The following is a 25867-nucleotide window of genomic DNA, read 5'->3' on the forward strand; positions in this document are numbered from 1 at the left end:
GGCGGCAGCGCAGTGGCAGCAGGAGGCCCCATTAGCTAAAGTGGTACCTCAGGTTAAGAACAATTTCAGGTTAAGAACAGACCTCCAGAACAAATTAAGCTCTTAACCCGAGGTACCACTGTGCAGTGTTCCTTATTTATACAAATAATACTGATTTTTGGTGATTATTTCTTTCTATTGCTTCTTAATTTATATTGAACAGTCTCCTTTCAGAGCTCTGGCTATACACCATGACACTGCCCAGAAACAGTGCCTCTGTCTAAGGCTGCAACCCTATACCCGCCCACTGAACTCAACAGAATTTACTTCTGAGTATACACATTTAGTACTGCACTGTTTATTGATAGTCTTGCTATGCCACTTATTATATTTCATTTAACTGTCAAAAAGGTGGTGATGGTGTGGCAGAGCAGGATGGCACTTCCTGTTTTGCCTCAAGTGCCAAAAAGGGGCATACCACCCCAGACCTCAGGATTCAAGAATTTACAGCTGTTAGTTCTGAGAGAAGGCAGGCAAGGACCCACAGCCTACGTGGGGCCAGCAAGCTTGGGGAGTAGATGTGTGATTCCTCAGCTGGAGTAGGCTCAGAGCAGGTGAGGGGGGGGGTCATATGCCTCACCAAGCCCAGAGGGTATAACAGGAAAGCTGTCCTGGCCAGGCCTGCATCTGATGTGGTGCAAACCACTAGCAAAAGTCCCACTGCAACGTTTGATGGTTTAAACTACACATTTCATGGTGCCCCACAAAATGAGCCCTCGGCCCCTTAACCAGCGGGGTCAAGATTTCGCCGAAAACCCAACATTGTCTGATTCACCCCAGTGTTTTTCTTCCAATCCCCTTCTCAATGTGCCTAATTTTAATTAATCAATTTTAATCTAGCATGTAAATTCTCAAAACTTGCTTATTTAAACATTCAGCATTTTTTGTACAATCTAATTTATTCTCAGTAACCAAAATTATATTATCAACGTATTTAAGCAGAAAAGTTATTTCCCCATTTTGTTGTTTTTGCCATGAGACATCAGTTGAATTGGACCCCACATAGCACCTAAATTATTTAATTCAGTATTTGAATGATTGGTATTAGTAATTGTATTATAAATTGGTATTGTTATAATGAGGCTATTATTGGATTGTAATTGAAAACTAATAATTTTTTTAAAAAAAAATCTCAATAATGACAATTGGAAAAATCAGAGATGGAACATAAATGGTTTAAATAATAAAGCAAAAAGAAATAATTGCATGGAATAGCAGAAAGGCAAAGGAACCAGAAAATGTGCGGAAGGGAAGTCATATGGTATATGTATACATGCTGTATTTGGTACGAAGTTGTAAGTGTGATGGGGGGGGTTAAATATGATCTCTGTTCCTGGTTTTGAAAATGCAATTTAAAAAAAACAACTTTCAAAAATACTGAAAAAAGAAAATCCTGCACTTAGGTTGCAAGCTGTTTGTGTCATGTGGGTAAGACATAACAACAATATAATTGATTGGGAAGTTGCTGTGGGTTACACAAACTACTGTAAGGTTGGATAAGAAATTTCTGAACTACAGCCTCAACCAGGGAAATTATAATGGCCAAAGGAAAAAGGCTTTTGACAGGCATAATTGGCACTTTGGCCCTCCCACCTGCTATTTTTGGGTAGCCAATTACTTCCTTGAGGGAATGATCAAATTAAACTGCAGGTGGCAAATCCCATACTGGGTAATTCCTCTCTCCCAACCTGCAGAAGTAAATCAACCCCCATTCTTTTTTTTATTCAGACACAAGCAGGATATGGTTACGAGTTGACAACAGGGGCAAGATAGAGCAGCTGGAACAAACTATTCATGTCATACGTAATTTTGGTAAGTGAGGTGGGTGCTATCTGTTGAAGCCAAACCTATGGACAAAGGGGAGGTGGTGGTGGGCCTTTGTTTTTCTTGTTGTGATAAAATGTGGTGCCTTCATCTTCCATTTTTATAATCAGCAGAATTGCAAACTTGGAATTAAACAGTGACCTTTCTAAACACTCAGATTATGACCAAATTTGGGGAAGAGGGACTTGAGCAGCTACCAGCAATAAAGCATACCGAACATTTTCTGAGGGAGAGAAGGGAAATTACAGTAGAACTCCCTTGCCAACATGGAAATGAAGTGCTGCCCCCTCTTGAAAACAACCACAGTGGAACAAATTATCGTAGGAGCAAGTACACAACATAACACTTAGATTTGGCATTGCACAGTAGGGTTGGGGTGACTGCTTTACAGTTGAAATTATTTTCTTAGTCAAGTCAGCTGTTTGTAACCACGACCATATATTGCAGAAATGATTTCACAAATATATAAGCACACCGAAAGAAGCATGACAGTGACACATATGGGTATGAGTATTAAATACTTCATAGCATACAGCCAGATATGTTATTTTACTTATGATGTTTAAGTTTCACCCTCCCTCCAAGGAGCTTAAGGTAGCATACATGACTCTTACTTCACAACACCCCTGTGAGGTAGGTTAGGTGCAGACACCAGCTGGCCCTAGTCTCTCAGGTCCTAGTCCATGACTACACCACATTGGCATTGATAGTAAACTGCAGAAAACAACACAGATTGTACCATTAGGAAGCCATAGACAGTACTTACTGACTGTTGTATTTGGGCTAGATCTGAATGCAAACCCTTGAACTAATGCTTGTGGCAAAATCTGACACGGACCATGTTGCATTATTAAGATGAACTGGAACTAGCCAGGTGTTAATTTGCAATCAATAAAGACTAGAGGCTGCTTAAGTCTGTTTGTGTTTTCTTACCCTTAGAGAGATGTAGGTAAAGTTACTGCCAGTTCTTCTCAGTCAAATCTTCATGCTAGTTGACTTACTAAACCACAGAACAAATCTGAGCAAAGTTTAGAGTGCACAAAAGGCCCAATAATAAATCACTTTGAATTGTATGCCAGTGCTATAGATAAGATGCTTAGTAAGAATACCAGAGTGGGAAAGAGTAGCAAGCGAGCAAGGGAAAAGTTTATTGAACTCCAATATTGGCTTCCTGTGCAATATTAGTTCTACTGAGTTAAGAAAACTTCTGATAACCCCTTGTGTTTCAACATTCCGTCATTTTAATGTTTGCAAATAGAAATTTCCCTTCCTGATATAAAAGGACTAAGTGAAAAATAAATGAAGCCAAGCAAGCATTGTACTTCTCTACTGAACTTGTCAGCTTTCACCTGCTGAATATACCATTCAGCTTTTGGGAACAGATTGGCTTTGTTAAGTTTCTCTAAGCCTTCCTAATTATGTACATTTGATAGTGCAGAATTCTTTCATTTGAGACAGCTTATATTATCTGATGCAGCTCTTTCAAAACTATTCAGAAACATCATCTGCCAGGATCAAGAGTAATTGAACTGATATCTATTGGGTTTTATCTGGAGCTTTAGTGCATAATTTTTCATTTTCTTTAGAAGGCTTTTAACATAGAGACAGAGCGTTCCTACAGTCCCACAGAGGTGTTTTGACATTAGACTTAATAAAGCATGAAGAACTCATTAATAAATAATGTTCTGCTAGGTTAAGAAATAAAACTGAATGCATTTGTTGGACCCAAGAGTAAATTGCATCAAACATGTGACTTGTTTAAAAGATTGCAATGGTTATTCTGTTGGAGCATTTGGCATGTCTCAACACATCAGTGCACTTAAAAAAAAAAAAATCACTTCAGAAGTTCATGTATCCGCAATTAGAACGTAGTCTGTCAGTTTGAAGATGCTTTCTGCTAGCCTGAAGTTTGTCTAAGTAAGCATCCATGATGCTGACAAAGACGCAGTTAAGCAGTTAAGCAGCATTAGTAGTCTTTGTTGAGAGACTATCGCTCCCTGTCATTTTCAAAGTCAATTCATGAATTAATGGAATCATTCTACGTCAGAGCAAAAAGTTACATAATTTTATACTGCTTTTATACTCTGGACACAACTATCCCTTTCTGTTTCTAGTCAAACTTAGAATGCTATGTATGTACCAATCAAATGAGCATCCGGTTATAAGCAATGCAGTGTGCAGACTGGTGAGATCAGTACTAAGATGTTCATTCCAATGTGCTGTTGGAAGGACATTTCATTTACTCTTGTGGTTTGTGACAGAGCAAGTGTTAATGTCTCCTTCATGGATCACTGCCTTGTCATGGCGAAGGGACTTGAACAGCTCAGAGAAGCTATGAGCTATGCCATGCAGGGCCACCCAAGAAGGACAGGTCATAGCGTAGATTTTTGACTAAAAGTGATTCACCTGGAGCAGAAACCGTCAAGCCACTCCAGTATCCCTGCCAAGAAAACTTCATGGACAAAGACAACAGGCATATAATAGTTATGATGCTGGAAGATGAGCCTCTCAGGTCGGAAGGCATCCAACATGCTACTGAGGAAGAGCGGAGGACAAGCACAAATAGATTCAGAGCTGATAAAGCGGCTGGGCCAAAGCCAAAAGGTCGCTCAGTTGCAGATATGCCTGGAAGCGAAAGGAAAGTCCAATGCTGTAAAGAAAAATATTGCATAGGAACCTGGAATGTAAGAACCATGAACCTTGGTAAGTTGGATGTGGTCAAAAATGAGATGGCAAGAATAAATATTGACATCCTGGGCATCAGTGAACTAAAATGGATGGGAATGGGTGAATTCAGTTCGGATGACCATCATATCTACTACTGTGGGCAAGAATTCTGTAAAAGAAATGGAGTGGCCCTCATACAACACCTTCTAGAAATGACACCAAAGAAGGATGTTCTTCTCATTATTGGGGATTGGAATGCTAAAATAGGGAGTGAAGAGATAAAAGGAACAACTGGCAAGTTTAGCCTTGGAGTTCAAAACAAAGCAGGGCAAAGGCTAATAGAGTTCTGTCAAGAGAACAAGCTGGTCATCAAAAACACGCTTTTCCAACAACACAAGAGACGACTCTACACATGGACATCACCAAATGGGCAGCATCAAAACCAGATTGATTATATTCTCTGCAGCCAAAGATGGAGAAGCTCTATACAGTCAGCAAAAACAAGACCTGGAGCTGACTGTGGCTCGGATCATCAGCTTCTTATAGCAAAATTCAAAATTAAACTAAAGAAAGTAGGAAAAACCACTGGGCCAGTAAGATACAATCTAAATCAAATCCCTTATGAATACACAGTGGGAGTGAAGAACAGGTTTAAGGATTTAGATTTGGTGGACAGAGTGTCTGAAGAACTATGGATCGAGGCTCGTAACATTATACAGGAGAAAATCATCCCAGTGACAAGGAAATGCAAGAAAGCAAAGTGGCTGTCCAACGAGGCCTTACAAAGAGCGGGGGAGAGAAGGCAAGCGAAATGCGAGGGAGATAGTGAAAGATACAGGAAATTGAATGCAAATTTCCGAAAAATAGCAAGGAGAGACAAAAGGGCCTTCTTAAACGAGCAATGCAAAGAAATAGAGGAAAACAACAGAATGGGAAAAACCAGAGATCTGTTCAAGAAAATTGGAGATATGAAAGGAACTTTTCATACAAAGATTACCATAATAAAGGACAAAAGTGGTAAGGACCTAACAAGCAGAAGACATCAAGAAGAGGTGGCAAGAATACACAGAGGAATTATACCAGAAAGATATGGATGTTTCGTATACTCCAGGTAGTGTGGTTGCTGACCTTGAGCTAGACATCCTGGAGAGTGAAGTCAAATGGGCCTTAGAAAGCACTGCTAATAACAAGGCCCATGGAAGTGATGATATCCAGCTAAACTATTTAAAATTTTAAAAGATGATGCTGTTAAGGTGCTACACTCAATATGCCAGCAAGTTTGTAAAACTCAGCAGTGGCCAGAGGATTGGAGATCAGTCTACATCCCAATCCCAAAGAAGGGCAGTGCCAAAGAATGCTCCAACTACCAATTGCACTTATTTCACACGCTAGCAAGGTTATGCTTAGAATTCTACAAGGCAGGCTTAAACAGTATGTGGACTGAGAACTCCCAGAAGTGCAAGCTGGATTTCGAAGGGGCAGAGGAACCAGAGACCCAATTGCAAACATGCGCTGGATTATGGAGAAAGCTAGAGAGTTCCAGAAAAACATATACTTCTGCTTCATTGACTACGCAAAAGCATTTGACTGTGTCAACCACAGCAAACTATGGCAAGTTCTTAAAGAAATGGGAGTGCCTGATCACCTCATCTCTCTCTTGGTAGAAGAAGTGACAGTTAGAACTGGATATGGAACAACTTATTGGTTCAAAATTGGGGAAGGAGTATGACAAGGCTGTACTGTATATTGTTTCCCTGCTTATTTAACTTATATGCAGAATTCATCATGCGAAAGGCTGGACTGGATGAATCCCAGGCATCTGGTTGGCCACTGGTAAAGCAGGATGCTGGACTAATGGGCCAATGGGCTGATCCAGCAGGCTCTTTTTATGTTCTTATATTGACTCAGGAATCCAGTAATCCCGTACCTTCCAAAGTAACTGCTGTACATGCTTCTTGGATTACTTTGTAGGAAACTAGGTTGAGTCTAGTTAATACCTCTGTGGAAGGCTTCCAGTTTTTGGCCATATGCACAGCACTAGCATAGTATACATTTAGCAGATAACTGGCAGGGAAAATGAAAGGAAAAGAGCTTAATAATGCCATATGCGTTCTCTCTCTCTCTCTCTCTCTCTCTCTCTCTCTCTCTCTCTGTGTGTGTGTGTGTGTTTAGAAGAGGATAGATGATGCCATGGACAGCATATGGAAACAATTTCTTTTACTTAGCTCCATAAGCAGAAATATATCAGCTGCTATTCAAAAGAAGAGGGTTCATATCCTCAAATCAAAAGTGGCTTATAAATAAAATCCTGACACCGTGTGAAAACAAATCAGACACCCTTTTAAGAGATTGCAAAAGATGTTGAGACAGGAGAAAGGCCTTATAACAATATGGATGATCTACATACATTCTATTCAACTACAGAATTACTTTGTAGATCTGACATTATTGCTTTCTCAGTTGCATGCATATTCATTTGGGGGGAAATGCACAAAATATTTCAGCTAGAGTTAGAATATGAACTTGAACTACCACAATCCATCAAAAATTGTTAGAAAAATTAGAGAGTGAGAGAGCCATTATTTTAATATTTTCTCCTTGAATTACTAATTTAAAAGACATTTGCAATTAAACACCTTTAAGAAATAGTGAGATAATTTCACTGTATTTGAAGTGTTAAAATGTATTTGAAGTGCTATATAATTGCAGCTGGAGCATAAGATAATTTCTCCTGGCTCGGCCCCCATTTAAAAATTATTTTTGCAGAGAAATGTGTTATCAGTTATCTAGGGAAATAGTATTTCATTTTCAAGGAAGCAGATACCTGGTTTTTGTTATCTTAGTAAGAGACGCAGCTGTTTCAGTAAATCTCGCCAAGCTTATTAACATCTTTGTGCTGAAGTGTAGCCTACAAGTCTACAAAAAGGTGTCCTGGGGAGAAACACCAAATATGGAAAGTAGTAATCAGTCATGGTGATAATAAACCAGTGTTCCCATTTCAGGGGCTCAGTGGGCTCTTCCTCAGTGGGCTTCCAATCCCACACACCAAAAGCATGAGGTGCTTGTCTTCACAACTGCACAAAAACATGCACAGGACTAGCAAAGGTACCTTGCCATACCAAATACCAAGTACCAAGTACCAAATACCAAGTATAATATATATGAAGATATATGAAACATACGAAGACACTTTATACTTTATCCAGTATATCTGAAGGAGCGTCTCCACCCCCATCGTTCTACCCGGACACTGAGGTCCAGCACCGAGGGCCTTCTGGCGGTTCCCTCACTGCGAGAAGCCAAGTTACAGGGAAGCAGGCAGAGGGCCTTCTCAGTAGTGGTGGCCTCAATGTAGAACGCCCTCCCACCAGATGTCAAAGAGAACAACAACTACCAGACTTTTAGAAGACATCTGAAGGCATCCCTCTTTAGGGAAGCTTTTAATGTTTGATGTATTACAGTATTTTAATATTTTTTTGGAAGCCGCCCAGAGTGGCTGGGGAAGCCCAGCCAGATGGGCGGGGTATAAATAATAAATATTATTATTATTATTATACTATGAGTCATTGGTCCACCCATCCCAGGATTGTCTATGCCAACTGACAGCTATCCACAAAGGCCTGAGACATAGGCATTTCCCATCCTTATTTTCTGAGATGCCAGGGACTGAACTGGAGCCCTTATACAGTAGATGCAAAGCACATACTATACCTCTGAGCCATGAAGCCTTCCAGGGCACCTGCTTTTCTCCACTTAAAGTCAGTGCTACATCACTTAATGGGGGGAGTAATAAGCAGAGATGTTCTGCAGGCTTTTGCAACATTCTGTTTATATACACAGGACCTTCTGCTCCCTCTAGTATTATGGATGAATCTCTCCTCCACAGCCGGACCCTGAGTTATTATTATTATTAAATTAATTATGCAAAAGACTTCCTCATCCTTCTTTGAAATATACTCAGAGTCGCAAAGTGATTTCATGCTCTTTATTCAGCTCATAGTGGTGAGGAGGAATGAATGAATGTCCCCTCAAAGTATCTGCTTTATATACATTATTTACACAATGGGCTGCACATGATTGGCTAATTCTGGAATTCTACTGTAAGCCAATCAGGTTGTGGATTCACTTATATCTGGAGCATGATTGGGTGGTTCCTGCCAACCAATTATACTGCTGCATTGTTCTAGGACCAATCAGACTGCTGCATTCTGAATCCTATTGTTCTAGGACCAATCAGACTGCTGCAATTTGGATCCTATTGTTCTAGGACCAATCAGACTGCTTCAGTTTGGATCCTATTCAACTCAGTACATAACATTCTCTTTCCTTTTTCTTGGTACTGCTTAGGACACACGCATTTAATTTTTAGACTGCATTATAAAAAGGGAAACGTGTGAAATCACAAGAGGCTGAAAGGTAGAAAACAGTCCTTTATCCTTTCTCTTCCCCATATCTGGCATCACTGCCATCTACCTCTCAAAACTGGTTACTAGGTTTGGTTACTTATTTGGTATGGGAGACTGCAGTGGTCTGCCATTAACTCCCTGCCCATCTAATCCTAGCGAAGGCACATGTCCACATTTTTATGTGTTTTATTCTGTCTGACTTAGAGACTTCGTAGAGACAAAACCAAAAATTCCTAGCTTGACTGTGCTTGACTAAGATGGGGACTTGGTGAGTGATTGGGCAGATGGAAACATCTTACTCCTGTATAGGAGTTGCCCAGTTCTCAGGGCTCTTCCCCAAAACAAAATGTGACCACAGGGAGGGGGCAGCATTAAACAATTCATACTATTTCAGTGGCACAGTTTAAGCAGCACGAACATCTGAGCACAGATCACCACCATTTTCTTTCTTCCCATAGAGCCTCTAAAAAAAGATGACAGGCTGCTAGCATCCTTCCCAGAAACATCGTAATTCCCTTTCCTACATTTCATGTCCTTAGGATGAACCTCTTTGTAGAGATCTATACATAATTTGCACCTTTTGACAATTTTGGCTTGGGGTGTGTGTGAATGGCTATTTCAATAGAGTGCTGCATGTTATAAGCAATGCCATCATATAAACCACTTTGCATGTATTAAAAGCAAGTGCTTTATTAGATGGGGCAATTTAAGCATATTACTTTTCACTTGTGGAAGCCAGGAAGTGTTGCATTATGGATGAATTAGATTGTTGTATGTTTAAAGCATGTGTTACCTGGAACTGAGGTTTGCTAGATATATCACATTATAACATATACATCTGCATGATGATGGCAGGACCCCTGATGTGAGGAAGATAGGAAAATTATTATAATCTCCATTTCTAAATTGAATGAGCATTTTGCTCAGCAGAAACCTCTTGACTGCAAATAGTCTGAGATTACATCCTGCTGTTTAAGGTACCTGTGTGTGTCTGTCTGCATGTGCATGTGTTTATGAGCACTCATTTATTTTTAAACTGAACATAAGTTTCTCACATTCCTTTAAATCAGATATCTTTGATATCCTATACTGTTAGAGCTACTCACATGTTGTCACAGACAGGTCATATTAGTGCAATAGCTATTTTATGATTTATTTATTTATTTGAATTATTTGAATTATTTGTATTATTCTGACCCAAGGGATGAGTCACTCTCCTACAGAAAAAGTACTCAAGCCTACCCTTATCAATCTCAGGATGAAACTCACAGCTGCCCTGATTGAAAAGGACATGAAAGAAATTATGCAACAAAAACTCATTTCAGTTCAACAGCTACAATAAAACTGGGGAATGGAGAATTACACAGAGGCTGCATTCAGACAAGAGATTAAGGCTTGGCTTAGTGCTACAGGAACAACAATCTCCCCTCACATCTCCCCTTTTGCATGGCCACAAGGATGATATTCAAATATTCCCATTACATTTTATATCAACTGCAGTTTAGGGGGTCATCTGAACTCTAAACTGTGGTTAATCTTAACTCTGGTTAATGAAAAGAAGCCACCTGCATAAACTATGGCTTGAGTTCAGTTTCTATCCACTGGCCAAAGTGAAGATTAACCCAGTTTGTCCATGTTCAAATAACACGGCCAACTGTGGTTAATCTAAAACAGAAGTGAAAGGTCCTAAAGTCCTCCTCACAGTCACTTTCCACCAGAAGAGGAATGGAAAGTACCCAAGCCCAAACCTTGCTGCAGGTTGTTCTTGTAATGCTGAACTGGCCCATAGCCATCAAGGCCTACTCAACATTCAGAGCACCATGCCACCTGTTAATTTTGGTTAACAAGGCATATTACAGGAAGGGAAACAAAAATTGTGCAGAGAGCAGCCTGCACTTTATTTCCACACAGGAAAAAACCAGGCAACGATAAATGACTCAGATTCATATTTTGTTTTGATCCTTTATTGCTGTACAAAAGAGGTAGCCTTTGGTAGTTACTTCTACACAAGCCCATATTCTTCTCTAGAGAAAAAAAGAGAGGCTCTATTAAAAGGTATGAGCAGCGTGGGTAACAATGGGACAGCAATCTAGGAAAGTGATATAAAATTATAATGTGTCAATCCAAAGAAAACTAGTTACTGATTTAGAGACAAGAGGACAAAAAGGGACAAAAGATGCTTTGTAGTGTTGGATTGCAAGAAATGAAACCAGGATGGAAGAGAGACAGTTGTGGGATGGGGATGTTTGTGGTCACCAAAAGGTTATCTTTCCTCCCTTTTTCTGTACATAGTGTTAAAATGTTGTTTCATCTTTCTGTTTCTTTTCTATGTTTGCTAAGGGTTGCACATTAAGCTTCCTCAATGTGGGTTTTTCTGTCTCAGCCCCACTTTTTAGAAAGCGTATTCTCCTTCATGGAGAGCACATGTTGTGGTGGGGGCAAACAAGACATCCTTCTGTTGCTGGGCGGGTTAGTTTGGATGGCCACAAATCCTATTGGGCACCTCTTGGTCATTGGGAAGAATGTGACGTTGTAATTTATGATTGACGACCAAGGGGCTATTTATTCCTTGTGCGCAGCGTTGAGTTGCCTCTTTTCGCTGCACGCATTGGATCACTCGCCCACCCTCCCTATATTTAGGGCTGTTTGTGTTGACTTTGCTATGCCTGTCATGGGGTCATCTGCTTTGGGGCAGGAGCCTGGCAGGAATTTTTCCATTTGGCTGATTGGCCGGTGCCATTTGGTTTTTTGCCTACTGCATAGCAAAATCTTCACAACTTGTAGGGTTGCGGTTAGGCATTGATTAAATTTGGTTGGTGGAGGGAGTATGGTTGGCTGTGCCTGCCCCTCCAATGCTGCTGCTGCAAGGGTATTCCGTTAACAGAATCAAGGGGCTCGCCATGCTCTTGTCCGAACCCCTGTCAAGGGGCTAGGGCCACGCAAGAGCCCCTGGGAGCATTTGGGGAGAGGTGAGGGCCTGGCACCCAGCTCTATTCTCTCCCCAAAATGTTTTCCCTTATTGACTTTCACAGGCTTGCAGATGTCAGTTCTGTTCCTACCTCTAGGTGGGAACAGATAGTCGCAAACCAGTGCCTAAGCAACCACTTACATTCTGTAATCAATAAAGTTGTGGCCAAAAAATTAAGTCAAAAACCTTAAACAAAAATTTTGTGTGAATTGTGTTTTATTTGAGGGTGGCTTGGGGACCTCGACATGCAAGAGAGTATTCTATGCTTCTTATTGAAAACATGGAGTTTACTACCACAGCTATCACAGCTGCATTTATTCAAAAGTGAATTCATTATTATTTTTTGTTAAACCAGTTACAATATTTCCCCATACCTGTTACCATTTCCCATTGAAAGATCACTGACGTATTATTATTCACTTTAGTGCAGAGCTTTAGTTGCATGCTTTCGTTGCTGCTCTGTTACATTTATTATGCAATGGGTTTTTTCTTCTTGTATTTGGAATAGCTAATTGATGCCATTGGGACATAAGTCTCTTCTGATAAAGGACTGCATGTTGTCTGTCTCTTATTTATGGTTTATAACTGGAGAAATAATATATACAGCATGCACACAGTAGTTACAGACATACTAAAAGGCAGACAGATTGAGACCACAGTATAATTCTGCTGAGGGATTTATATGGTATCATTTACCACAAAGTGGAAATTACAATGTAGTAACACTGCGAAGTTTTAGTTTTGTCTTTATTAATCACCATACTCCCATCCCTTATAATAGCCAAGGCAGAAAAAACTTAGAATAAATTATTCTCAAACCCCTCCACACACCTGATTTTCAAAGTGCTTTGGCGGCAGAATACCTAGACTGGTGCAAAGGGATCATTTTGAAACGAAGGCTGGTGTATTTTCTGCCTAGCAGACTTTCCAGCTCTTCAGCTGTTTATCATGGCATGTTTATGTTCTGCCTTACCCATTCTCTGCCCTACAGGGGCTATGAGAGTCTTTTAAAAGTAGAGGTGGAAACTTTAAATGAATTCACACATGCATGTTCCTAGCTTAAGAACTGCAACTTTGATTGGTAACTTGTATGTGTAAGTAGGCATCACGTATCAAATGTTGAATGAAAGCTGACCTAAGACTTCAAAACAAAACCCCACAGTTTAACTGGTAGAGGCAGTCCAGTGAACAACAGGGAGTCATCACATCCTGATGAGACATGTTCAGTCCTATACATGTACATGCAGCACATGGTGGTTATACAGATTTAAAGTTAGGTCTGTCTCCTCCAAGTCTCACATTATAGTCTAACATTATAGTCACTGTTGCACTATGGAGTGTATGAGCAATAAATTGGAGAAAGAGAGAGAGGGGGGAGATATCAAAGGAAAAACACCTTTTTAAAATGCTGATAAAGAACAATACATTTGAAGTTTTTAGTTAATTACTTCCAACGTTCTTCAGTTAAGAATCTTTTGCAATGGGGAATATTCACTTGCCACTATGATAAGGTATCATATATATATCAAGTCAAACAAATACATTCATTTTCAGCTGCAAAAAGTGGGCAGTGTGAAATGAGATATGAGAACCCCCAAGGAAATGAGGGAGTATAAACAGCAGAGGCCAGAGAAAGCCCCAAAGTCCAAAAGTCCTTAACTAAGGTAAGTACACTGGAGGGACAGTAAGTGGCAAAACCTTCTGTGCCCCCTTTGCCATACATCACCTGGTGATCTCGTTAGACTAGTTTCTAATAAACATTGGGGTTTTCCCCTGTGGCATTAACAGCATGTATATAAACTATGGATCAGTAATTAATCTCTTAGGGCCAAGGTAGATACAACTTGGAATATCCATGATCAGATTGCCTGACATTTTTTTTTCTTCAGCTAAAAGCGGGAGTGGAGTGGAGTGGAGTGGAGTGGTTCAGGGCAGCAGTGCAGAAGGAGGGTTTTAAATCCTGGTTCCTCAGTGAAAATGCCTACCACCAAAGGTGATATCAGCTGGAGAGATTTGGGAAAGGGGTATCTGGATAGCTGTCTTTTTAAAAAGAAACCTCATTGGTTAATCATGGCTTCTTGGGGTGAGATTTCCATCATGAATGAGGAAGCGAAAGAGTTAATGCTCTCCATGCACAAGTGTCATGGTCCCAATTAATTCCACTCCATTATCGAATGCAGCTTCCCATTAATTAATTCTATATTCACCTAAAGTGTTGCAATTTTTGTATAGATACAGCACTCACATCCAATACAAGCATAGGTATTTTTTTCCAGTGATACAACATCCCATTTGATATGTTCAGGTTAAATCAGTTTTGGAATATGCAAAAGCAAATCTGTCAGATCGAGAGAAATCACTGGATGCCTTTCCAGTAGGAAATCTGTTCCATGACATTCCAAAAAGAAAGGAAGGAAGGAAGGAAGGAAGGAAGGAAGGAAGGAAGGAAGGAAGGAAGGAAGGAAGGTTCTCTCTCCCAAGTATAAATAAAATGCTATACCGCTCATGGAAAACAGACATCTATTAACCCTGCCCGCCCACCCCACTGTACTATATACACAGAAACATACAGTTCTGAAGCTGTAGGCTTTCAAATAATCCACCAACCTTCTTATCCTTATACTCATCCAGAAGATCGGATACATCTACTTTAGACCAAGAACATTCAAAGAAGAATTTATGTCTGCCAGTCTTCAGTGCTCAAAAGGCTTCAGAGTTTATAAGAGAGATCAGTGATATGGTAAAAAGGCTCCAGATGCAAAAGGGATGAATAGATATTTCTTCTTAAATGTGTTCTGACTTGTTAAGGCTGTAGGGGGAAAAACAGAATGCAGTTATTTTGAAGAAGCAATATTGTTCATGTAAGTCTAAAACAACAATAAAATACAGGGCCACAAAATTATACTATAGCAGCCTTCCAGGTGCTTTGGACTGCATCTCCCATCCTCCCTGATTTTTTACCATGCTAGCTGGGGCTGATGGGAGTTGTTGTCCAAAACCTCTGGAGGGCATTATGGTGAGGAAGGCTGGGACATAGGAATGCAACTGTATTGATTCGCACTGTGCATCTATAAATGCCCACCCCCAACTTAATGTTCTCTTTTAAAACAAATGGTGTAAACTTGGAAGACAGTCAGTGTCAGCCATTTATCTATCTATCTATCTATCTATCCATCCAATCCACTTCTACACAGTAACCTCCAGTAGAATAACAACAAAGAATAGCTGATAAGTGGCGGGGATAGCATGGGTAGAGGCTGCTTGTTATGAATTCTCCTACAATATGTTAATTTGATCATATTGTACACCTTTTTTTTCAAATCAACAGGTTACCATTGGGGGTTTCCTCTTATATCTGTTTTTGGCAACACAGGTTTCTGCGGCTTAAAATAACTATTATTTCACCTCCTCTTTTATATATTCCAGTAATATCACTTGTGGATTTGCAGTTGCTACGTATAAGGGGCCCAGAAATTCAGAACTTTGGGGCAGCTCAAGAATATATGTAAGTAATTCTGCCCTTTGTGTCCTACATCTCCAACAATTATTTTGAGTTATCTCATTTAATTTGTTTGGGGTAAGGTGCCAAAGATATTGAGTTGGTTTTTTAAAATCTTTAAAATATGTTTATATTAGTTTGGGTTCAAAACATTTGGGGCTTTGCTGCGCATATTTGTGTGTAATGTTTACTTCTTCCCCTTAGTTTAAAAAGTGATTTGACAATTAGGCAAAAAGAAGAAAATGTATGAGTTGCTATTGAAGTACATGCTATTTTATTTTTTTAAAGGACATGCACTTTGCCCTGTGCATTCATTATCCTGTCTTCTGAAAAGACTGCCATTATATAGAAAAGATTATCTATGCTTTAGGAAAGAAGCTTTTTAAAATGTTTCCTCCCAGTGAAATCTTGAACTCAGTATTTGAGAGGGAAGCTAAGCTGATAAGTGGAAAGTAGACTGAATTTAAAATAAAAGCTTCCACTTCTTCCTCCCCTTGAGAGTATATTTAGCTCACAGCATACAAATAAATAAATCTTCATTTAAACTGAGATGCAGTGTTGTTCAATAAAAGTGATGGTGTCAGCCTTGATATGAAAGGTTCTCCCCATAATTCTGCATCCCAAGCACCACAACATTTCCAGTGCTTGGCTTGGGAGCTTTCTATCCTTCATCACTAAGCAGACGAAAGGAATGAACATCAGTAGCATTAGGAAAACATCTATATGTTCATTTACTGACTTGGAATGTGTATGAAGTAGTTAAAGCATGATAGCATGAAGTAGTTAAAGCATGTATGTTTTCAAGGCATACATTTGTTCTCAATAGAACACAGTTAAAAATAAATAAAGGAAGGAAGCCAGACTTGATTTCAGCTGAACTTTCCTGCCTCGGATACACACTGATTTAATTTTACTGCTCAGCAGCCCTCCGTGCCCCACTCCACAATGTTAATGAGTGCTTCCCATCTCTCCAGAGAGACTTTTAGGGGAACGCAAGCGGCTGCAGGGGAGGAGGGAGCAGGAAACTCTATTTTCTTAAACTTCCTTAAATTAACTTACCTTAAGATTGAAGCCATTATCTACCATGCTTCTACTGCCACTAGTGGGAGCCAATGAGAGCAAGGGTTCTGCCACTTTATACAAGAAGAGCATCTACTTGAACCCTCTCATGCAGTGTTTCAGCATTTGAGGATATAGCATTGGCTAGTCTCCCAGTGAACATACTCAAGGGAATATCTCTAGACGATGGTGGCTGCTGCAACTGCTGTTGGACTACAGTTAGATGAGCAGCAGCCAAAAAGGGGGCCTCCAACTGTTGTTGGACTGCAGTACCCACCATCCTCTAACCCAGAGCTTCCCAAACTGTGTGTCATGACACATTAGTGTGTCGGCTGCAGTGTGTAGGTGTCTTGCATGAACGCTCCCCATACTCCTCCCAGGGCTGGAAAGGGGCTAGTCGAACCTCCGGTTTGCTAATAAAACTGAACTATTATGTCGTGAAATGATGCATGTCTAAAAAGTGCGTCACCAACATGGAAAGTTTGGAAAGGTCTGCTCTAACCACTGACTATGCTGGCTGGGGCTGATGGAAGTTGCCATCCAGGCAGAGAAAGGCTGGTCTGCATGGTCTCTTAGTAACAGTACAGGAAGTCACACCAAACTAGCATGTACAATTGTTTTGAAATTATTATCAAGACTGTAAATATTAAACAAATGATTTTTTTTCTGAAAAAAACTTCACAGCAAAAAAGTAACCCTGTAATATATAAAGTTATAAAGTACAGACATTTTTCAAGTGGGATCTGTAGCAGCAATGAAGCAAAGTTGTATGACTTGTACAAATAACAAATGATAAATGTTATTGAAGGGCTTTAATACTCTAACCAAGGTGTTTTTGCTCAAAGTAGATTCTCAAAGGGCGTTTTGAGGTCGTATTAATGCAACTTTCAGAAATATGTTCTGCACACCTTTATTCTATTACACAACACGGCAAATATTGTATCTTCACATTCTTTTTTATCTACAATCTCAATGGAATAATGGTTTGGGATTTGTTCATTTTAGGATTTTATTATGGGATTTAATGAATTTTTTTGGAACTGAGGCAACCCCAAAGTTTTCTGAAAAGATTATTGCAATCTAATCGAGTCATGAGATAAGCACTCCCCTCCTCTTCTCATGATGCTTCCAGAAACATAAATATTTACAACTTTATCTACTCTGATTATTCATTCTTTGCCGAAGCATCCATATTTTCTGAAAGCAGATAAGTACCAAAGAAATGAATGCCATTTTGCTTAGTTCCTATCATCATGAAGAATATGGGCCTATTATCAGGAAATGCTATGATCTGGAAATCCATCATAGCAGTCCTACAGAAAAGCACAATGTAACTTGGAGAGCAATGCCCATGGAACACTCCTGATAGCAGAGCATGTGCTAACAGAGCAAGCATGGAGGCTGCAGAGGCACCAGCTAAGGAGTCAGGTCATGTTCAAGGCTCTCTAGGCCAGCTGCTGGTGATCAGTGAACCACTCTGCCTTAGGCTGCCAGACAGGATTCCTCAGAAGTTCCTCCTAGACCAGCAGGTCCTGTATGGTCACTGCCAAGACCAGGGCCGTCTTTAGCATATGCACCGCCGGGATGCAAAGATCCACCCAGCGCCCCCAAATTAACTTTTATTATGCTTATGTCAGACACTACGCTTACGCCTTATCTCCTGTTTACGAAAGAAGGGAGGAAAAAGAAATGTGTTTCTCGCTTAGCATTCATTGTAAAATGAAGAAAAAATGCAGCTCACGGAATTCATAGTGTGTGCTCTAGGTGCGTTTTTGCGGAAATGGAAAACTAAAATCGCATGCTGAAACGCATGTCTAGTAGAGCCCTAAGTACTAAGGAGTTAGCCGAAGAAAATGCCAACAATTAGTGAAAATAAACACTATTTTTTAACGATTTCTCTAAACGAATTTGAACTGTAAGTGATGAAATTAAAATGCGCCAAAGTGAATGACAAGCGCTGCTGCTGGCGCATCGCATCTTTGGTAAATAAGCACACAAAGTTGAAAGTCCTTTAGTGAAACAGTAGGTATATATTTTGGTAATAACTAGGTATATATGTATTTTGTATTTTGTTTTTCTAGCTTGATGAAAATTATTTATTATTTCATAACAGATAGATAGTTAAGAGCTTAGGCGGCTTCAGCGGCGGGTGCCTGGCGCCCCCCAGAATTCGGCGCCAGGGTGTCCTGCACCCTTTGCACCCTCAGTAAAGACGGTCTTGGCCAAGACTCCCACAAGCAACTACCTGTGAACCTAAAGAACCAGATGCCACCATCCACAGCTGTTCACAGATACAGTGGCACAGGGAGTATGCCAGGAGTGAGACTACAGAGTGGAGGAGGAGTGCCTATCTTCAGGCCAGATGGTTGATTCTCTGACATTCTCCACAGAGGAGTAAAACAACTTCTAGGGAGCTGTAAAGTGGCCTTTTGTGGCATTTACAGTTTGCTTCTGCTGCAAATGTGCAAAGCCACTATTTTCAGACTGTAGTCCCGGAGAGCAAAAGTCTATCACAGCTGTTACATCTGCCTTTATCTGTTGTTTTAAGAATACATTTTTTGCAATGTTCTCCTAGTAAACACTGCTAATTAAAAACAGTAGACAGAATGCTGTTTAAAATCCTAATATGTAATCTTAATGCACCAATACTATGCAATACTGGAGCCCCTTATGCTGCTGTTAGAGATCTCTTTCCAGCTGTCAATGGATAACATCCCTGGATTCCTGCTAATTGGCTGTACACCAAGGCAAACATCTCAGCTAATTTGAGAACATAGTACCGATTAGTTCTAGATAAAGTATGAATATTTATAAAGAAAGAAACAATAATGAGAGGAAAGGCAGAGATGGAAACCAGCAAAAAAGGGAGAAAAAACACTCTTTCAGATGCTTTAATAAGATTTTTAATCCGTCGAGCAACTGACAAGAATATTTAACTGTCATACTTTCAGAATGGAAAAGACAAAATCATCCTTGTGTATGATCTTTGTTCCTAAATAAAATGCTTAGGGGATTTAGATTTACAGAGCTTTTCTTCAGGCACAAATAAAAATAAAGCAAATGGCTTTTAAAATTGATGGCTTGGATTCCAAGGTGCTCTTGTATGAGCAGAAACACACCTCAGCTTGTGCAAGCCCCCTGCTGATTTCCTCTTCCAGCTCCAGAGGGTTCCCCAACCATCAGAAACTTATTTTTAGAACCACACGAACCTCCAAGGACAAGGGAAGTGGGAAACATTCAATTAAATTCTCGTCCAGCCAGAATATCTAGCTCAGATTGGAGGAATATAACAACATGCCAACAAGTCTATTATTCAGTTGTTTAATCCCCCCCACACACTTTTTTTAGATGAGGCAGTCATTCTTGCAATTATTTTGTATTGCTTTACAATATTATATGTTGTGCACTGCTTTGATATATGAGTGGGCAGTATTTTTCGCTCTATAAGACGCACCCGACCATAAGACACATCTAGTTTTAGAGGAGGAGAACAAGAAAAAAAATATTCTCTCTCTCTCTGAGCAGCGCCCCTTCAGCGAAGCGGCAGGAGAAACGGAGCCCCTTCCATTTCTCCTCCCGCTTCGCTGAAGGGGGCACTGCGCAGAGAGGGAAAGCTGCGCAGCACCTCTCCAGCGAAGCGAAACCAGGAAAGCGAGAGGGATCGGTGTGGACCGACCCCTCTCGCTCTCCAGGCTTCAGTGAAAGCAACGCGAAGCGGGAGGAGTGCAGCGGGATGTCCCGCTGTGCTCCGGAGGCTTCCGGCGGCTATCCCTGAAGCCAGGAAAGTGAGAGGGGCTTCTTTCTATTTTCTTTCTATGCTATTTCCCCCCTGTTTTCCAGCACTCTCGCACGATCTCTCCAATCCAGACCAAAATATATTGAGTTGAAGCTTTTGGGCCAGCTGGAGGCTGGAGGACATGTAAGAAAGCAACGCGAAGCCTCTGGAGTGCAGCAGGAGCTCCCGCTGCACTCCGGAGGCTTCTGGTGGCTATCCCTGAAGCCAGGAGAACGAGAGGGGTCGGTCTTATAGAGTGAAAAATATGGTACATACTTTTAGAAACAGAAACAAATAAACAAACAAACTATTTTCAAGACCTGAACAGCAGTGTCAATTTAGTCAGCAAAGGTTAAAATATGCTTTTAGTAGCAGGCTATGGGAAGTGCTTGCAGGCCATGTGGCACAATCAAAGTCCAAAAGTGCTCTACAAAATTGCCATTTCCTATGGAGAACCTACAGGTGCCCCCCTACTTATGCGGGGATAACGTTCCAGAGCCCTGCACACATAAGCGAAAATCACATAAGTGGGGAGCACCCTCTAGAATGCCTCTAAATGCTATTTCCCCCCTGTTTTCCAGCACTCTCTCCCACACTCTCCAATCCAGACCAAAATATCTTGAATTGAAGCTTTGGGGCTAGCTAGAGGCTGGAGAACATGCAAGAAAGTAGCTGTTGTACTACCCCATGCATCAGCTGTAAGGCAAGGAGGCTGAGCAGCCTAAAACACTGCTGTGCTTCGGGACAGTCTCTTCGGGACAGTCTCTTCGGGACAGTAATATAGATTCCTCAAACGAAAGAGTTTTTACTAGAGATAATGTGTGATTTTACCAAAATACTGACACATTTCAGCATTGCTTAGCTTATTTAATCTATAAACAATTCAACATGTGGTAGAATTTATATCATTGTAAACTGCTGAAATCCACATTTTAAAAAATGAATAATGTGTTGTTTGCAAACTCTTGGATTAGAACATCAACAGAAGGAAGACCTGAGCTCCTATACAGTAATAACTTAGCTTGAGTGTGACAACATTCATTATCGACTCTTACCATGCTGAATTATAATTATGAAAATCAGTAATTTAATTGGCATCTACTGCAGTGAAAACAAGCTTAACCAATGTTATGATTGGAGTGCAAGTGCCTCCTTGTGCTTTCAAAACTCAGCCTTCCTATCAGGTATTCAGTCACTATATAGCTAAACGGCCAGTTGTTAAGATACACTGAACATGTTATAATGTGCAGTAATATTCATACCTATATGAAAAAAGGATGCAGAAAACAAACGCTCATGGAGAAAATATAGGAAATGCAGCAGAGATCACCACTCATGTGAATGGCATGCTAGACAATAAGGACCACTTCACATATTTACAAGTTTGAATGTATCCATACAATGCTTGAAATGCACACCTAAGATTATAACAGGTGAATTGCAGCAATTGTGTTTATCATACAAGTACCCTTGTTAGGAAACTGTGATTGGATGAAGATTGTTGTAGTGCAAAGTCCTCCTAGCAAATCTAGTCTTGCCTGAAGTAATGTATGAAAGGTTTCTAATTTTTGTCAGCCTTCTGGCAAAGAACCTAGATGCAAAAATACAATGCAATCCACAGCTCTGCACTTTGATGGGCCGACTTGAGTCACAAATTTATGTGCCATTCACATGGGAGGAAAGGGATACAGAGCTCAGTAAGACTGGATTATCAAACTATGAGAAATGTACTGCTAGCAGGAGGGGAGAGCTAGATTTATTCCTGTTGGAAGAACAATAAAAATCCCAAGTGAAAATACTTTTGAGCCATTATCAACCTATGTTAGGCTGTAAAATACAGAACCTGTTTCAAATTTCTGCACCAAAATACTTCTATCTTCTGATTAGGTATTAATAAACTATGCTATGCCAGAGCAGCATCTCAATTATATGCCATGCCTCAGAAATGATCACACTGAAAAATTAACATTTATGTCATGAAATGTTTAAATGACATGAACTATTTGAAGGCCATGAAATGCCACTAGAGCTATATGCTTTGCCACAACACATTGACCTGAGGTCTTCTGAAGTGGAAAATGTCAGGCAGGCTGTATGCTGAATCAAAATTTCTAGGGCGTTTAAGGTATTAACACCAGCCTTCCAGTAATAAAAAGGTTAATTTTAGAGTGTGCACTGAAAAAAAATATGGATGGCTCTCAATAGGTAAATGAAAAGGACAAATCGTACCATGTGAACTCACCATAAAGAAACAGTCAAACCCAAATTCTTGAGGCATCTAGTTAAGTGCTATAACACGTGTTGCATGTCCAAGATTGCAGGTTCAATCTTCGGCATCTCCAATAAAACAAACAAACCAAAGGACGAGGTGATGGGTAAGAACTCTGCCTAAGACTCTAAAAAGCCATTTACAGTCAAACCAGGCAAAACTGTACAAGGTGGACAAAAATCTAAGGTGGTGTAAGATCAGCATTCTATGGCCTATTGGAGATGGTCCCAATTATTCCCAGAGAGGGATGAAAACTGTGTTATTTTCTAATTTCTTCTCTAGTAATAGGTACTGTTTGTTACTGTACACTCAGGAAATATAACAGAGAAAAGCCAGCAGAAGATAGAACTGTGAGCAAAGCTGGCTAACTAGTGTGGCAGGGTGAAGCACTCATCTCAGGCCACCCTACCGCTAACACTGTCTTCCAAAACACTCCCTGAAGCAAAATGGGAACGTGTTGTTCTCTGCTCCACCACTTCCACTGCACAATGGAACACTTCCACTTCTTCCCCAATGAAGGGGAATGCCTCACAGAATGCTCCCAGAGTTCTAGCACATGGCAGAACTGGAGGGGGCGGGGCACAGGGGAGGCAGGGGGCGGCACATTCCCATTTCAACTCAGATAGTGACATACAAGGCGGTCTTTACCCTGGGGTGCAAGGGGTGCGGGGCACCTAGGCGCTGATTTCTGGGGGGCGGCAAATGTATACCTACTGTATACCGGTCCCTCTCGATTGACAGCAGTGAAAAGCAATGGAGCGAAAGTCCCCGCCCCCCTCCTCTGTCGCTGTGTTACTCCGTAGCGTCAAATATTCCCGACGAGTCAGGAAGCAAAAGCAGACATTTCCGCTGCATCGTTGTTACAAGTGAGCGATTTTCCTCACCCCAAAAAGCTCAACAATCTTGAGTTTGCCCCCTCTTAAAAAAAATCAACAACTTTGGCTTCCATCCTCCCAAAAAAGCTCAATAAAAGTTAATTTGGGGGCGGCTAAACTAAATTTGGGGGCGCTGGGTGGATCTTTGTGCCCCGGCAGCGCATATACTAAAGATGACCCTGGGGAAATAGGATGGGCTGCTGCTGAGTGTGAGCTCTGAGAGTAGAAACAATGACCACATGACAATTTGGGTATATAATTGGATAATTGAAAAGATGTAGATTTTGGTGGTTCAGATGTATCCAATCCATTTCGTGCTCACTTTGGGGGCGCTATTCCATCATTTTATCTCTTGGGCTACACATAGATCCTTTGCTTCTCAGGAAACTTCAATGAATCAGTCTGCTAGTGTGCTTTTTTTACACTATAGAGTGTCAATATTATTCCTGTGGTTATTTCAGTGCTTTGTGGAGCTCCTATTTGAACTAATGGAGTGTTGTTGGAATGAAATGATGCTCGAGCTAAATGCTTACAAGTCCTTTTACATATTCCAAGATGTGTTCCTAATGCAGCTATATTACTGGAAACAGGATGATGTCCTTTTGAGATAAGAGCTTGGTTGGCAGCCTTAAAACTTTGGTTCAAGATCTTTGTCGTTAAAATACCAACTTGGTGGCTACCATATTTACCCAAGGATAGATATGACAGTGTATACACTAAGTCTATTGCCCAAAAATCTTGTTGCATCCTTCTTTCCTTCTTCAAATGATATTTAATTCTGCACTAGCTTTGGTAAAACAAAGATTCTAGGATATTTCCTTTCAGGACCCTTTGGCTCACATGTATAACCTGCTCACATTGCTCCTTGAGCATTTCCTATAATGTTCTTTTTCAGTTAGTTGCTTATTTTAGGAATTCATGTGTAGCTAAATACTGCAGAGCTTTTACTCTGGCCAGATTGAATGTTTCATCATTTCAAATGCTCTGGGGTAGCTATGCTGATTTTCCTCTCACCTTAGAGGTATGCCCTAGAAACAACCCGGAGGTGGAATGTGTGGAACATGTCCTTTCTTCTGTTTTGCAGTTTCTGCACTGGAGCTTTTCAGCAAATGATTGGTCTTCTATTGGCCAGATTACCAGGAAGGTTAGCTCAATTCCATGTTAAATATTTGCTGGGAGCAAAAAACCCATTGGAGACATTGATAGAGGCTAATATTTTTTATCTGTGACAGTGAGAATTAAGGAGGAAATAACCACCAAAACTGGAGCAATTAGTCCCAAGGACTTAACTGAGGTTACTTATTTTGTATACTACTGAGCTTTTGTTCCTTTTTACACTTTTGGGTGCATTTCCTGTGTATCAAATTTTGGTGTATTCTATGGTTAATTTTTGGTCTTGTTTCTGGTCTGTTGACTGTAATTTCATGCTCACTGGGAAAAGGTGGACATTTACGGTAAAAAATATTCACAATTCAGATCCACCACAATACTTCCCACTCCCTGTGAATGAGTAGTGAAAGTGCTTCAGAATGTGCAGGGAGAGAAAATCCAATTGCAGCCACACATAAAGTAGTGGTTTGGAAGCCTTCTCACACTTGGGATTGGGCTTTGGGGCTGGGCTTGAAGGGAAGTGCTTAAAAGCCCCTCTGTGTGAGTGGAACAGCTTTTTCAACAGGTTTGGATCCCAGCCAAGGAAAATCTGACAATATGATTACAAAGCATTTCAAGCTTTGTAATCAAGGTTTCTGCAGCTCCGTTGCTCACCTGAAGGATGTTATATACTACTTGCATTGTATAGGAAAAAAAGTCCCACATTCCTACTGTTGGCAACAGTGCTTAGCTTTCTTGTTTGTTTATATTAAGTGGTTCCTGAATAGTTTGCAAATATATTATGCACTGAAACACTGAGCTTTCCAGGCCATTTTTTAAAAAGAAAAAAATAGTTTCAGAGCTTGTGTTTTGTCTTCAGAGAATGTTACTTCTCTCTCTTTTTCATTCCTTAACTTCAAATTTATAGTCTTCCATGCCTTCAACACAGAAAATATTCAACTCAAATTGTTTGGTTGTGGCTTTTGTGGCCTATGGAGAAACTGCCATATGCAGTCTTGGATAACAAACTGCTCTAGTTCATCTATGGGCAAAAATACATAGGTTTACAACTCGATTACTGGCTCCTTGGATAGTAATATATTGTTGCTTTCCGTTCCAAACTGGAGTAAATCATGACTAAATCATTTTTTAAAGTAGCATATCAATCCAAGTTCCTGACAGCTGCAAATTAGACTTCCCTGATCAAATGAAGTAGGGAGGAGGGAAAGGGGGTTAGTTTAAGGAAGCTGAATTGTCAGGAAAATTGCAGCTGGATAATTTTTAAGATAAAGCTGGCCAACATTGACCCACAGATTAGATTTTCCAAAGACAATAAGAAGATTGATATGATCTAGTTCTTTGTACTTTGAAGGGGGAATTATAGCTCTCGCAGTAAG

General features: G+C 40.4%; 2 protein-coding genes across 12 annotated transcripts in view; one reads left to right on the forward strand and one right to left on the reverse strand.

Annotated features, from left to right (window-relative positions):
* LOC310704457 (uncharacterized protein) overlaps positions 1-25867 on the forward strand; it is a 146307-nt gene that overhangs the window by 108561 nt on the left and 11879 nt on the right. For all 5 annotated transcript variants that reach the window (XM_083497953.1, XM_083497951.1, XM_083497950.1 and 2 more), the window contains 2 exons: positions 1768-1851; positions 15331-15409. In XM_083497953.1, the coding sequence (XP_083354079.1) occupies positions 1768-1851; positions 15331-15409 (163 nt within the window). The remainder of the gene's footprint in view (positions 1-1767; positions 1852-15330; positions 15410-25867) is intronic.
* Positions 1-25867, reverse strand: part of HS3ST5 (heparan sulfate-glucosamine 3-sulfotransferase 5) — a 147970-nt gene that overhangs the window by 84875 nt on the left and 37228 nt on the right. For 5 of the 7 annotated variants that reach the window (XM_083497896.1, XM_083497891.1, XM_083497895.1 and 2 more), the window contains exon 2: positions 14512-14713. The exons of 1 other annotated variant lie outside the window; for it this stretch is intronic. The gene's annotated coding sequence lies outside the window, so the exon portion shown is untranslated. Of the gene's footprint in view, positions 1-14511; positions 14714-22479; positions 22935-25867 lie in introns of those variants that run through there. One more of the 7 variants, XM_083497894.1, reaches the window with a different exon arrangement.

This window comes from Podarcis liolepis (genome assembly GCF_965112155.1).
Source record: "Podarcis liolepis genome assembly, chromosome: 3".
Taxonomy (NCBI): Eukaryota; Metazoa; Chordata; class Lepidosauria; order Squamata; family Lacertidae; genus Podarcis; species Podarcis liolepis.